The sequence below is a fragment of the Pan paniscus genome, chromosome 8 (genome assembly GCF_029289425.2).
Source record: "Pan paniscus chromosome 8, NHGRI_mPanPan1-v2.0_pri, whole genome shotgun sequence".
Taxonomy (NCBI): domain Eukaryota; kingdom Metazoa; phylum Chordata; class Mammalia; order Primates; family Hominidae; genus Pan; species Pan paniscus.
Window position 1 is genome coordinate 135,505,630 of NC_073257.2, and position 13,817 is coordinate 135,519,446.

Consider the following 13,817-nt stretch of genomic DNA (forward strand, 5'->3'; position numbering starts at 1 on the left):
TTTTCTACAGACCTATGTTATGCTCAAGAGCCACAACCACATGCCAGGCTTCAGGTTCCAGGCATTTGCTCAGGCACTTCCTTTCCCATGGAATGCCAGGCCCTGGTCCCACTCCACTTGCAGAGCTCCAGATTTCCCCAAGGGATGTGCTCTCTGTGTCCATGGCACTTTTACAAAACTTCCCTTGGGGCATTGGTGACATTCTGGTTTGTGTTCAGTTTATATCAATATTTCATCTCTTTCTAAAGATAGTGGTGGAAAGGACCACTGCAGTCTGCAACCTCTCATTGGAGTGTGTACTCAGGCACATTCATGGATTAAAGACAGTAGCACAGTGGAAATAACAATGGATTTGAATCCTGACTCTTCATCAATTCATTTTATTCTATCTATTGGTGCTTACTTGGAGTGACCTTAAACAAATGTGGACCTCTCTGAGTCTCAGCTCCTTCACTTGTCAAGATGGAATCATGATATTTATGCCGCAGGGTTGCTGCAGGATAGGCGATGACGTGCACTTCCATCTGCCTTTACCATAGTTCTGTTTTGAGCTCTCCCTTGGGTACCAGTTACAGTATTTAGTGATTCACGTTGACTCTGTCACGAACATTCCATTGCTGCTGACTTCCCTCCAGCTTGAAGGAGCAAGCCATGCAGATCCAGCCACAGTGTGTTCTCCTGGTGGGCACACTCCAGGTCTTGTTGCCCCTGGTCAGGTGGGATCAATCATTGTGGCTTTTCATGGGGGTGCAGTGAGGACTTGTATCAAGGCCTGGATAGGGACATGCATCTCCCCTCCTTGCTGAGTGTGATCTCACTGCCAACTGGTGTCTGGGGCCATGTTGGAATCCGTGTTTGGGGAGGCTCAGCCTGGCTGAAGCTAACAGGATTGGGGCCCTGGTTACTATGGGATATCAGTGCCCCCTCAAACCATGGTCCAACTGAAGGCAGGAAATTTTGCTTAAAACTAGAGGAAAATGAGCTCAGTCTCTTTAGGAAACTGAGTTAATATATTCTGAGTATCTTTCTGGCATTTTAACCTTTCAATGTTGCCTTTAGGAATTCAGAAAGCAAATGATCTTTAAAATATGTGAGAGGGTATATAAATGTGTGTGTGTGTGTGTGTGTGTGTGTGTTCATTTGTTTATTGATGTTGGACCTAGTTACCAAGTCACCAACATCAGTTTGGTGTTGCAAAATTGAGACACTTTTAAGTTACAGCCCAAGGACACCTTCCTGAGAAGGGGGCTGAGGACCTCTGGAGTGTGCAGAAAGAGCCAAGCCATGGAGCCAGAGGTACTGGCTTCATCCCTCACCAACTCTGTCACTTAACTTCTTTGAGTCTTTGCGTTCTCATCTGGAAAACGTGGGGCAGCAATAGAAGCTTTTCTTCCTGTCTTTGTTGCAAGAACTAAATAAAGTATGGTAATGTTTGGACATGTTTTATAAACTCCAATGTGCTAGGAGAATATTAATTGACATGTTATATTGTCAATATAAATATAAATAAATATTATATAAAGATATAAAAATATAAATGGGATCCCGCGTGTCTAGAGTCTCTGGTGAGGCTTCAGTGAGTGCCTCCAGGACAGAACATCAGGTCATGGTTGGAGGATGTGCCCAGGTGATTGTTTGGCATCCAGTGGCTTACCCTGACCATTTCTCATAGAGCACACTCCTGAGAGCATGACCACAGACCACCCTCACCAGAACTATCTAAGGAGCTCATGAAAATGCAGACTTCCAGACCTTCTGATTTGGAAACCCCAGGGGGTGTGACCCAGGAATCAAACTCTTTAACCAGCACCCCAGGCTTACCAGGTGACTCTGATACACACAAAAGTGTGAGAATCACAGATCCAATAGTGACCCCAAAACATTGGCTGATTTACTCCACAGACAGTACTTGGGCACTATCTTAGTCTATTTTGTGCTGATATAACAGAATACCTGAGACTTGGTAATTTGTAATGAATAGAAATTTATTGTTCATGGTTCTGGAGGCTGGGAAGTCCAAAATTCAGGGGCTGGCATATGGTGAGGGACTTTTTGCTACATCATCCCCTGGCAGAAAGTGGAAGAGCAGAGGGAGGGAGACACACAGGGAGAGAGAGAGAGAGAGAAGGAGGGGGTGGTGGCAAACTCATCCTTTAATAAGGAACCCATTCCCATGATAATGGCACTAATCCACTTATGAAGGCAGTGCCTCCATGAGTCAAACACCTCCCATTGGGACCCACCTCCCAATACTGTTGCATTGGGGGTCAGGTTTCCAACACATGAACTTTGGGGGACACATTCAAACTATAGCACAAATAGCTCCTATCTCCTGCCAGGAGCTATTTGTAGGGGACACTTCCTTGGCAGCAGGAGAGACACACAGATGAACAGCGTCCTCTGCTGTCATATACCAGGTATTTAATGAGACATGTAGCCAACACTAAAATCTGTAGGCTACATGAGGGGGCCAAGGGATGATGATATTACTAGCATTCTGCCCTGTTTCCTTCTCTGGGAAGCAAAGCTAAACATACACATTACCTTATGTAGTCATCACCACAGCTCTGAAAGGTAAATAAGAAAACCTAGCCTCAGGGATGTTGAGTAAGTTGCCCAGGGTCCTATGAAATCAGTGAGTGGTGTGTCGTTAAATGTTTAACCACAGGCTGGGGTGGGAGAAGCCCTGATTTATGGAGTTTGCTGATTTCTATAATGCAAAAACTCTCATTGTGGTGGATTTTAAGCAACCAACATGCTGTCACTGAAGCAGAGATGGAGAGAGATGCCCATAATGGGCCCTTTTGAGCTGGTGTGAGCTGGCTTCAGAACTCCACTGTCTGCAGCTGTCAGTCACTCAGATAACTGTCAATGAGTGTCATCTGTGGACACACAGAGAAGAGAGGGAATCTTGTTTCTGCCCTCCTGACACCTCATTTCATGAGCATTTAATAAAGTTTGGATGTTTGTCCCCTCCAAATCTCATGTTGAAACATAATCCCCAATGTTGGAGGTGGGCCCTGGTGGGAGGCGAAGGCGATTGGATAATGGGGGCAGAGCCCTCATGAATGGGTTGGCACCATCCTGAATGACTTCTCAGTCCATGAGAGATATGGTGTTTAAATGCCTGGGACCTCCCCCTTCTGTTTCTGGCTTTCACTTTTGCCATGACATGCCTGCTCCCACTTTGCCTTTTGCCATGATTAGAAGCTTCCTGAGGCCCTCATCAGAAGCTGAGCAGATGTTGGAGCCATGATTGCATACCTTGCAGAATCATGAGCCAATTCAACCTCTTTTCTTCATCAATTACCCAATCTCAGGTATTCCTTTACAGCAAAGAAAAATGGCACAATACAGCATCTACAATGTGCTTGGTACTATGTGAAGGAGATAATTAAGTATAATGAGGTCTCTACCTTCAGGGGGTAGAGTCAACCACGTCCTTGCTTGGCTTACTTTATCTAGTGGCTTGAGGCCCAGGAATGTCCAGTCACCACTGGCCACACCAGGAGGCTCCAGAACAGGGCTTTCTATGTCCAGGACAGGGACCTGAGGTTGCTGACATGGTGCAGGGGGTCACTGCAGGGCAGCGTCTCACAGAGTTGAAGGGGGCTGCAGGGGCTCTGAGAGCTGCCCCTGCCTGTCCATCCCCACCCCTTCCCCACAGAGTCTTGGTTGAGAACCGAAGGGCCACAGTCCCTGCACACTTTCCTGAGGGGAGGCAGGGGTCCCCTGTGTCCAGGGTCTCTGTTGCTTGGACCATGCCTGCCAGCTGACACCCTCCCCATTTTCTGAAGAGTTATGGCACCTTATATCAGGCAGGTCCCTCATAAACTAGAATGTGCTACCTCACCAGTCTCAGGGCAGAGGGGTGTGTGGCTTCAGGGCTACAGGAGGCAGCTGCTGGAACTTGGAGCAGGACAGCAGAGTATCCACCACACTAGGGCTGCTGTCTAGGCTGGTTGTGGACAGCCTGGCTTGCCCAGGTGGGAGCAGTCAGGGTCAGCAAAGGCCTCTCCCAGCTGGAGAGATGCCCAGGGGATGTTACAGAGAGCCTCGGGGTCCCTGCAGCAGGCTTAGGATTCAGCCGAAGCTCTGGCTGTTGGGCGACGGAAAGAAGGCACTGAGAATCGAGTAACCTCAGTCATGTAGCAGCTGTTCTTGGGACAGACAGGCTGGGACACTCACGTCAAGGTCTGCCAGGATAGCATGCAGGCGGGGATAGGTGGCACTGGGGCGTGAAGGTGTCCAGGCATCCCTTCCTTTTCTCAGAGAGATTTCCTTGACTCAGCCTGTCTTTGACACACACGGGGGGATGGAGGATGTTGGGGGAAGGGAGCCACAGTGAGCCAATCACCCTGCACCGGAGCCTTCGGGGCTGGTTCCCTCCGAGCCTGTAAGTGTGAGTGTGTGTGCGCGAGTGTGTCTGTGTGTGCACCAGTGGGGATTTCTGTGATAGAAGCAGCCAGATTCCAGAGACAGAGAGAAGAGGAGGGGGAAGAACAAGAGGGGGGAGAAAATTGGGGGTGGGAGAGACAGACGGAGAGAACAGCGCGGGGGGCGGGGAGAGGGAGAGAGGTGGAGGGGAGAGCAGAGAGAGAGAGCGAGCCAGAGAGCAGAGAGGGAGGAAGAGAGAAAGCAAGAGAGCGGGAGGGTGCGCGGAGCGGAGACAGAGCTCGCGGGCATGGGGTGAGAGCGGGAGGAAGCAGAGGCAGAGGCGGAGCAGGGGCGCAGGTGCCTGCAACCCAGGATCCCGGGGCGCTAAAGGCTTCGGGTTCGACCGCACGCTCAGTCGCTGGCTCCAGAGGTGCTGCTGGGGGCCAGGGTTCACTGCCGCGCGCCAGGTGCCTGCCCGTGAGGCGGCGCGGGGCTCCCGGGTGGCTGCGCGCCCAGACGCCTGCCCGGGAGGCCGCCTGAGGCTCCGGGGTGGCCGCGCGCCCTCCTGGGAGCCATGGCGGCTGGGGCCGGGGGTCGCCGGGCGGCGGCGGCGCCGAGGGGCTGAGCCGGCCGCGGGCAGCGCCATGGCGGCGCCGGGTTGCGGACCCTGAGCGCCGGCGCGGGGCGCGCACCATGAACTCGTGGGACGCGGGCCTGGCGGGGCTACTGGTGGGCACGATGGGCGTCTCGCTGCTGTCCAACGCGCTGGTGCTGCTCTGCCTGCTGCACAGCGCGGACATCCGCCGCCAGGCGCCGGCGCTCTTCACCCTGAACCTCACGTGCGGGAACCTGCTGTGCACCGTGGTCAACATGCCGCTCACGCTGGCCGGCGTCGTGGCGCAGCGGCAGCCGGCGGGCGACCGCCTGTGCCGCCTGGCTGCCTTCCTCGACACCTTCCTGGCTGCCAACTCCATGCTCAGCATGGCCGCGCTCAGCATCGACCGCTGGGTGGCCGTGGTCTTCCCGCTGAGCTACCGGGCCAAGATGCGCCTCCGCGACGCGGCGCTCATGGTGGCCTACACGTGGCTGCACGCGCTCACCTTCCCAGCCGCCGCGCTCGCCCTGTCCTGGCTCGGCTTCCACCAGCTGTACGCCTCGTGCACGCTGTGCAGCCGGCGGCCGGACGAGCGCCTGCGCTTCGCCGTCTTCACTGGCGCCTTCCACGCTCTCAGCTTCCTGCTCTCCTTCGTCGTGCTGTGCTGCACGTACCTCAAGGTGCTCAAGGTGGCCCGCTTCCATTGCAAGCGCATCGACGTGATCACCATGCAGACGCTCGTGCTGCTGGTGGACCTGCACCCCAGGTGAGCCGAGCCCAGCTAGGGCTCTGGGAACAGCCGCGCGGGATCTCGGCGGGAGTGGGAGGTCCCTAGCCCCAGGGGCTCTTTTCCACCGAGCCTCTGTTTCTTCTGAGAACTCGAGGGTGGGGAAAGCGGCCCAGCTGTGGGGCTTAAGGAGGTGCTTAGGGTATCAGCAAACCAGGGCCACAAAAAATGCGGGTGAGCCCATCTATACATCGGTTTTTGAAGCATCAGGGTAGAAATCACAGACAGTCAGAACTCTGTTGGGCTTCTTCATGCACATTTTCTGTGTTTGTAGCTTTCACTTTAAATGGCACATGGGAAGTCCGTGGTCTTTGTTCCCTATTAAAGACCTTCAAAGTGTTTGATTCTGGCCGAGAGGGCGGCCTCGATGCTTAGGGAGCTCCTTAAGAGCTTTTCAGACCAGTGTGTCGCTTCTCTGAGTCTTTCCCTTCTCGGGTGTGTGGCGCTGCCTCTGTCTCACGACTGTGTGTGTGTGTGTGTGTGTGTGTGTGTGTGTGTGTGAATTCTGATGGACTCGGGCTGCGTCCTTCCCTGTAGTGGGCCCTGAGGGGTGGGGTGGGGGGCTCTTCCTGCCCTCCCCAGAGAGCACTGTCCAATGTCTGCCTGACTTGGTGCCTAGAGGCTCCTGCAGAAGGAGTGTGCCCCAAGGCTCCGGGGGCTGAATCTGCCCCCACCTCCATCGTCACGCTGGCTGCTGTTCTCAGGAGGGCAGATGGAGCTGGGCAAGCATGGGTACCCTCTGGGAACCCCTGCCATTGCAGGAGCCTGTCAGGGAGAGAAGGAGGGAACTCTTAGCTGCGCTGTCCTGAGCTCACCTCAGCTTTCCCCAGGAGAGTAGGAAATCGAGGAGGGAAACAGCTGGCAGTGTCTGGACTCTGCTATTTTACATCCTGTTGTCCCAGGGGAAGGCAGGCTCCCTGCTCTGTGTCCTGGGACCCTAGATAAGGGGGTGCTGGGGTCCAGATGGTGTCGCAGGTGAGGCAGGCAGAGAGCTCTGACAGGGCCAGCGTGGGCCTTCCGTGTGGGAGAACCCTGGGAACCCAGGGGAGCCTCGGGGCAGAGGAAGCTCTATCCTCTGGTGGATATGTTCCACACCAGGGTTGAAGGGGACAGGCTGGAGGTGTCAGGCGAGCATTCTGAGTATTTCCTGCACGAGAGCAGTAACAAGCAGTCCTTGACCTTCACAATGCCGACACATTGAAGGGCAAGTGTGCACGTGTTCATTGTCCCCCTGAGCACAGCCATTCCTGATTACACACTGGACCAATCTTCCAGCCACAGAATCCCCACAGATTCAGGAACAGAATGTACATGTGAGTGACTGAGAGCACATAGATACCAGGCCATGTAAACGTGGGAGCTCCACACACAATCTCATGTGTTCACACATAAACTGTATATGTACCAGACAGCTGGCCATGTGTACACAGGTTTACAGGAGTGACATGAGTGCATTATGCCACAAAGACATACATTGGCTGTCACAGCACATGTCTCTGCATAGTTCAGTGTCCTTCAAGGAAATATTTGCAGCCACAGTTGCAGAGCTATTGCCCTTTCCATGACTCAGAGCTGAGAGGCTCTTCCTTAGAGGGTGCATCCTTAGCGCTTGGGCTGGGACTGCTCTTAGAAGATGTAGGGCAATGTTGTTTAACTCCCGGGACTAAAGACTCCTAGAGGGGGCCCTCTCACCATGAGTCTAACAGCAGAGGAGGGTTGAGCTGGGAGTGGAACCAGTTCTTATTTAGAGCAGTACAAACTGCATTCCCACTCTTCCTCCAACTTCCAGAAGAGGAGGGGCCGTGGTTCCTGTTCAGCCTATTTGGGATGTAGGGCCAGCTCCACTCCTGCAAATCCCTCTGGCTGATGTCAGGCCAGACACTGCAGAGAGAGTCCTGGGGTCTCAGGAGTGGAGGCAGCTACTCTGCTTGCCTTCAATTTCCCCTCCATTCCTCTGGGAGGACCTTGATCTCTTCCTAGCCCCAGGCTGCTTTGAAGAGCCCCTGCTCCCAATGCCCTGGGACCCTCCAGGCCCAGTCTCGTTGGAGAGAGAAAAGACTTCTGGGGCCGGGGTTGCCATCGGCCAGTGCCAACAGGCTCCCTGGACTAATGCTCCCTGAGGTCATGGAATAGTGGCAGACCTGATAGCACTGCCCCTTTAGTGAATACAAACTTGTCCTTCTCTGAGGGGTTGATCCCCACCAAGCATGTGGGAGGGACAACACAAGAGGGGATGACCAGTCCTCAAGAGACCCTGACAGCCAGTCCACCAGCTTCTATCTTGACAGCACTAAACTCTTCCTCCCTACAAATGAGCAAGTACAGAGCTAGCTCAGGGGCTGCCCCAGGCACCACCAGTCTCAGGCAGTGAGCCTCTCAGGGCCATTCGGTGCTGAGAGCCTGTAGGACCCAGGAGTGCTGGTCTTGGGCAGCAGGAGCTGGCTTCTCCCTCTGGACAGCCAGGACAGCAGCCAGAGTCTTTGCTCACTGGAAGTTTTGTCAGCCTCCACACTGATGGCCTGCTGGGACTTACTTACAAAGGACCTGTTTTGAGGACCCAGGGTGGCGTTTGTCTTTGTCAGGAAGCTCCTGGTGGTGTCTGCTCTACCTGCAGGATGTTTGGCACCATAAGTAGCAGTCCTCACTACTTTGCTTCAGCCACCTCCAAAATACCCGGGACCCTCTCTTCTTAATTCAATCTGGGACCCTGGCCCTGGGAAACATTCCGCACTCCTGCCTTTCTGTGGTGATTTCTTGAGTTACGTTTCTGAAGCAGTTTGGAGTTTCTAATATTTGTTAAACACCTGGTGCTCCACCTGAATGAGCAGCATTCACTTCTCCCAAACCACAGCTGGGGACTAGTTATAGGCAGCCCCTCTCCCTGGTGCTCCCAGGCATGGCAGAGCAGGTGGGCCCCAGGGTGTGGTTGCAGGGACCTTGCTCTTCCCTGACTCACTGGCTTGGCTTAGTGATTTAACAGAAACAGAATGTTGATGATGAGGTCTCAAAGGGAAGCAGTGCCAAACCTAACTGGAGCTTCCTCTGAGGCTGCCCCAGGCTCTGCTGGTTCCCCCAGTGTGTCCTCTGTGTCCTGTGAGCAATGTCTGCAGATGTTGCCTGAGTGGCTGACTCTGGAGGGTGTCAGAATTGTGGCTCAGTAGACAGGAACTACACTGTGCCCTTGACTTTACAGATGAGAAAATGAGAGACCCAATTTTCTAAGAGAAGAGAAGCATTCGCCTAATTCAACAGATCTAGAAAGTGTCTCAAGCTAAGACTCACACTCAGGTCTGCCCCTAAGATTTATGCATGGAGCAAATAGTGCAAATGGAGGCTCACCAACTGTGTCTATAGAGACTTAGACGTTCTATATTAAGCTTACAAACTGTTAAATGAAATGTGTTCTGCCCTCCTGCCTTGGTGAATATACCTTTATAATGACCGGCAAGGCTGGGTTCGCATTTAGAATTCTCAGGCTCCTTGGGGATCAACCTCATATGTGCTGGGAGAGCCGAGCTGGCCCACCGCCTTGCCTCCCACCCCAGCTCTACCCAGCACCACGAGGGGCCTCCCTTGCACACTGCACGTTGCACACCCATATTCCATGCACATGTGTTGCTCACAAACACCACCCCTCAGGCGTCTAGCTGGGCACACAGATGGCACAGTCTATCCTCAGGAGGGTGGGACCAGGGGAGATGCCCACACATGTCTTGCAGGCAGGATGAGGGCGTTTGGGCAAAGAATTCCATGTTTTAGGCATTTAGAGCTTGGTTTGGAATGGAAAGTCGGGGCTGTAGGTAGGCACATCCCCTTAGCCCTATGAACTCTTTATTGTGTGGGGAGGGATGAGGGACTCTTAATGTGCAGGGCCCAGGGCAGGGGTCCCTCTTGCTGGATTTGAGGGCCAGACTGCTTATGCCAGTATCCTGACCCCAAACTCAGGGCTCTTGCCCTCCATCAGTCGGCTTGTTCCCTTGCCTTAAAAGCCAGAAAAACCAATCTGAGTCACTCCTTAAATACTCAGAGCGTGGGCTCTGGCTGGACTTTAGTTGTCTAGGGATCCTTCAGGACCCAGGCCCCTTGTGGAGAGAAGGGAGGTGTCTGTGGATGGAAGGTTTTAGCTGAGATCACCTCATTGATTGACTTTTCAGATATTCCCAGAATGTGCCATCCCCTCTACCCTATGACTGGAGCCGCTGGGGAACATCTCTTCCACCCCACATGTCATAATGCTGGAGGGCCTGTCTCCTTTTGTCTCAAGGAAACTGTTGTGTCACAGCCTCGGGACCTCTCCCCTCCCCCGCCCAGCCACACCAACACACATGCTCGCACTCTGGCTGAACAGTACCTGTCACAATGCTGGAGGGCCTGTCTCCTTTTGTCTCAAGGAAACTGTCATGTCACAGCCTTGGGACCTCCTCCCTCCCCCACTCAGCCACACCTGCACACATGCTCACACTCTGACTGAACGTACCTGACTGGGTTGCCTCGGGAGAGCTTTGAACCTCACACCCTCTGCACCATAGATTCTGCCTGCAGGTCTGAGGACTCTGGGTACCACCACCAGGCCCAGGTATGTTTGAGAATGCCCGCCACTCAGTGATTCTGTGGCAGGCAGTGGGGTCTCAGGGAGCCACCCCAGAACTCACTCAGGAGACCTGGGAAGAGCCCTGACTCTGTCCTGATCTCTCTATGTAACCTTGGGCATGTTGTAAACTTCCCAGTCCTCAGTGTTCTCATCTGAATATAAGTAAAATAACAGCTCATAGGGCTGCAAGATTTCAAGGAGCTCAGTTTTGCAAAGCTATGGAGGGGGAAAAAATGACAGCAAGAGCAAAGTGATGTTGTTCTGGGAGCGGGTGAGCTGTTCTCATACTGTGCTTAAATAATAATCATAATAATAAGCAAGAGGGCCGTGATGTTTCCCTTGGAGCCTGGGGATGGCTCTGCCTTGCTCACCTCTTGCCACCTCCCTGTTCTCACCTGGAAAGCAGGAGAGCCCCAGGCAGAGGAGATGGATTCATCCTTTTCTTTTGGAAGATTTCAGGAAATGAGTGATGTGGCTCCTGACTAGGAGCACCAGACTAGAAGCCAGTGACTGGATGCTAGCCCCACCTGCACTGTACTCCCTGAGTGGAAAAATCACTCTCTCTTTTGAGCCTCAGTTTCCCCCATCTGTGATCTGGGGTGCGTGGATGAGCCGACCTTTCATACTATACATGGCTGTGGAGTCTTTTAGCTGGTCTGTCCCAAAGCAGAGGCATGACCGGGCCCATGTGGATGTGAACCCCAGGCACAGCACCCACTGTGTAGACACCCTTTGGGCTCCGTGGCAGGCCTGGTGCCATTAAGGTTAGGAAACCATGTCCACCAGGTCCCTGGAGGCCCAGAGAGGGTCACAGAGCCAGCACAAGCATCAGATCTCCACCTCAGGCCTCCTGACTCTTGGTTCACTCTTGCTGCACCTTTGGCACAGTCTCTGGTTACAGCTGTCTCTGTCAAATGCATAGGGCAGGAAGAGAACTTCTACAGTGGGGGGAGCTCTGTGGCTTTGGAGGTGGTGCACATGGCCCCAGAGTCAGAAGGTCTGGGTTCAGGTCCTGCCATCACCTAGAGTGACGAACCGTCCTGGTTTGCCTGAGGTAGAGGAGGGATTCTCGGATCTGAGCCTTTTCCTTTTAAAACTTGGATAGTCTCCTGCAAACTGTTCAGGAACAGTCCCAGATAAACTGGAACAATTGGTCACCCTATCACCACCATTTTCCCACTGTGTGATCTTGGGCCAGTTTCTTAACACTTCTGTAATTTATATCTTCTCATCTGAAAAATGGGGACCATGATGATATCAGTCCCTCACTCACATAAATGTTGTGAGTTTTAAATAAATGAATAATTCCCCATCACGATATCTAGCATGGCACACATATTATAGACTCAAGAAATGTGAGTTGCTAATTAATATTAATTTCTAGAAATTAATTAGTAATATTAGTCATGAGTAATACATTTTCAGCCAGGACGAAATCTGTTTGTACCAAGCCCAACTCCAGTTCTCAACTCTTTAAATTCCTGGAAATGCAGAAGTCGGGGGAAAAATCTTGGAAGAATTTTAGGAGGCTTCAGTCTAAACTAATGTGAAATTGTCCATCTGTGATAGGAAATCTAGTTAAGAGGAGTTTTGATTAAGTATCAAAATCATGAGTCTCCTGGCAGGCAGGGAAGGCTGCCCTGGCATTAGCGATGTACATGAACCTGGCTCATGAATATTCTCTCCACTGCTTGTATTTTTTTAACAGACTGCCTATTTTTGGAGCCAGGCCACTGCAGCTCAGGCTTGGCACTGCCAAGTTATCTTCACTTCCTGGGCAACTGTGTCCACAGTCTTCTTTCCTGTTCATTTTTGATCCTCTGGAAGGGTCCCACAGCAGAGTGGAGCAGAAACAGGGTTACAGTTGGAGGCACAGGTGGCTCTTGATTCCATCCTCAAAGCTATGTCATTGATTCCATGGGGATTTGGGAGTCTCCTTAGCTTCTTCAAGCTTGGTCCCTGGAGGAACCAAGTGACTCCTTCAATGACCCCATCATGTGGTGTCCATAGATCCAGGCAGGGATGAGGCTGTGGATGGAAGAAGCATGGTTGAAGAAATGGAGGAAAGGAAGCCTCATGCCACATACTGTGTGCATGGAGTCCAGGCTGCCCCAGATGTAAAAGACCAGCTTTGAGTCATGCACGAGGGTTCAAATCCTGCCTCCACTTAAGCAAATCACTTGGCCTCACAGAGCTTATGCTTTTCATTTCTTCTTTTCTTCTTCTTCTTCTTCTTCTTCTTCTTCTTCTTCTTCTTCTTCTTCTTCTTCTTCTTCTTCTTCTTCTTCTTCTTCTTCCTTTTCTTCTTTTTTGTTGTTGTCGTTGTTGAGACAAAGTTTCGCTTTTCTTGCCCAGGCTGAAGTGCAATGACACGGTCTCAGCTCACTGCAACCTCTGCCTCCTGGGTTCAAGTGATTCTCCTGTCTCAGCCTCCCAAGTAGCTGGGATTACAGGAGCCCACCACCACGCGTGGCTAATTTTTGTATTTTTGGTACAGGCGAGGTTTCACCACGTTGGCCAGGCTGGTCTCAAACTCCCGACCTCAGGTGATCCACCCACTTCGGCCTCCCAAAGTGCTGGGATTACAGGTGTGAGCCACTGTGCCAGGCTGAGCTCATGGTTTTCATTGTAAACCACGGCAGGTAAAAACTTTCCTTGCAGGTAAAACACACCTGCCAGGATTAGCTGTGGTAAAGAGAAGAATCTGAGATACTACTTAGAGAGTGGGGCACTCTGGAGCCAGCCCATAGCAGATGATCAGTGAATTATATGAGCAATAATAAGAGGTAATGTTTAATGTTTCTTTGTACTGACTTGGGCACTGTGCCGGTGGCTTTGTGTGCTTCACACATGGAATGCATTCCATGCATCTCTGTGCTTTATGCATTTAATTCTCAAAACAGCCTCTTGTAGCATTTTATTACATTATGTGTAATACACTAAAATATATGATGCATATTATTATTTTACACACGAGGACCTTGAGGCTTAGTAATGTCACACTGCTTGCCCAAGGTCAATAGCTACAGCCAAGAGTTGATGCTGGGTCTTTCTGACTCCATAGTCAAGTTCTCACACTAGAGACTGCTGCCTGTGTTAGTAAATAGTGGCTCATCCTGACCTAGCAAGGGTGCCTCGTAGTTCACCTTCTCTCCTCTCTCACATGCAGTGTGCGGGAACGCTGTCTGGAGGAGCAGAAGCGGAGGCGACAGCGAGCCACCAAGAAGATCAGCACCTTCATAGGGACCTTCCTTGTGTGCTTCGCACCCTATGTGATCACCAGGTGAGCCTGATTGGCAGGTGTGTGGTGGGACTTTGAAGAGCAAGGCAGGGCCCAGTGACCTTTAGCAGTGGCAGCCTCTCTTGGCCACACGTTCTTCTGCACGGTGTGTTGTGGGGGGCAAGAGTGAACTTGCCAGATTTAGTGAACAGGAGGCTGCTTGCTTTTCCTCTCCACCCTCGAATTC

The 13,817-nt window shown here is 52.2% G+C and overlaps 1 protein-coding gene across 1 annotated transcript in view; it reads left to right on the forward strand.

Annotated features, from left to right (window-relative positions):
- The first annotated feature begins 4,978 nt into the window (after positions 1-4,978).
- GPR26 (G protein-coupled receptor 26) overlaps positions 4,979-13,817 on the forward strand; it is a 28,395-nt gene continuing 19,556 nt past the window's right edge. The window contains exons 1-2 of the mRNA XM_003816330.6: positions 4,979-5,738; positions 13,520-13,633. Of these exons, the coding sequence (XP_003816378.4) occupies positions 5,071-5,738; positions 13,520-13,633 (782 nt within the window). The 5' untranslated portion in view covers positions 4,979-5,070. The remainder of the gene's footprint in view (positions 5,739-13,519; positions 13,634-13,817) is intronic.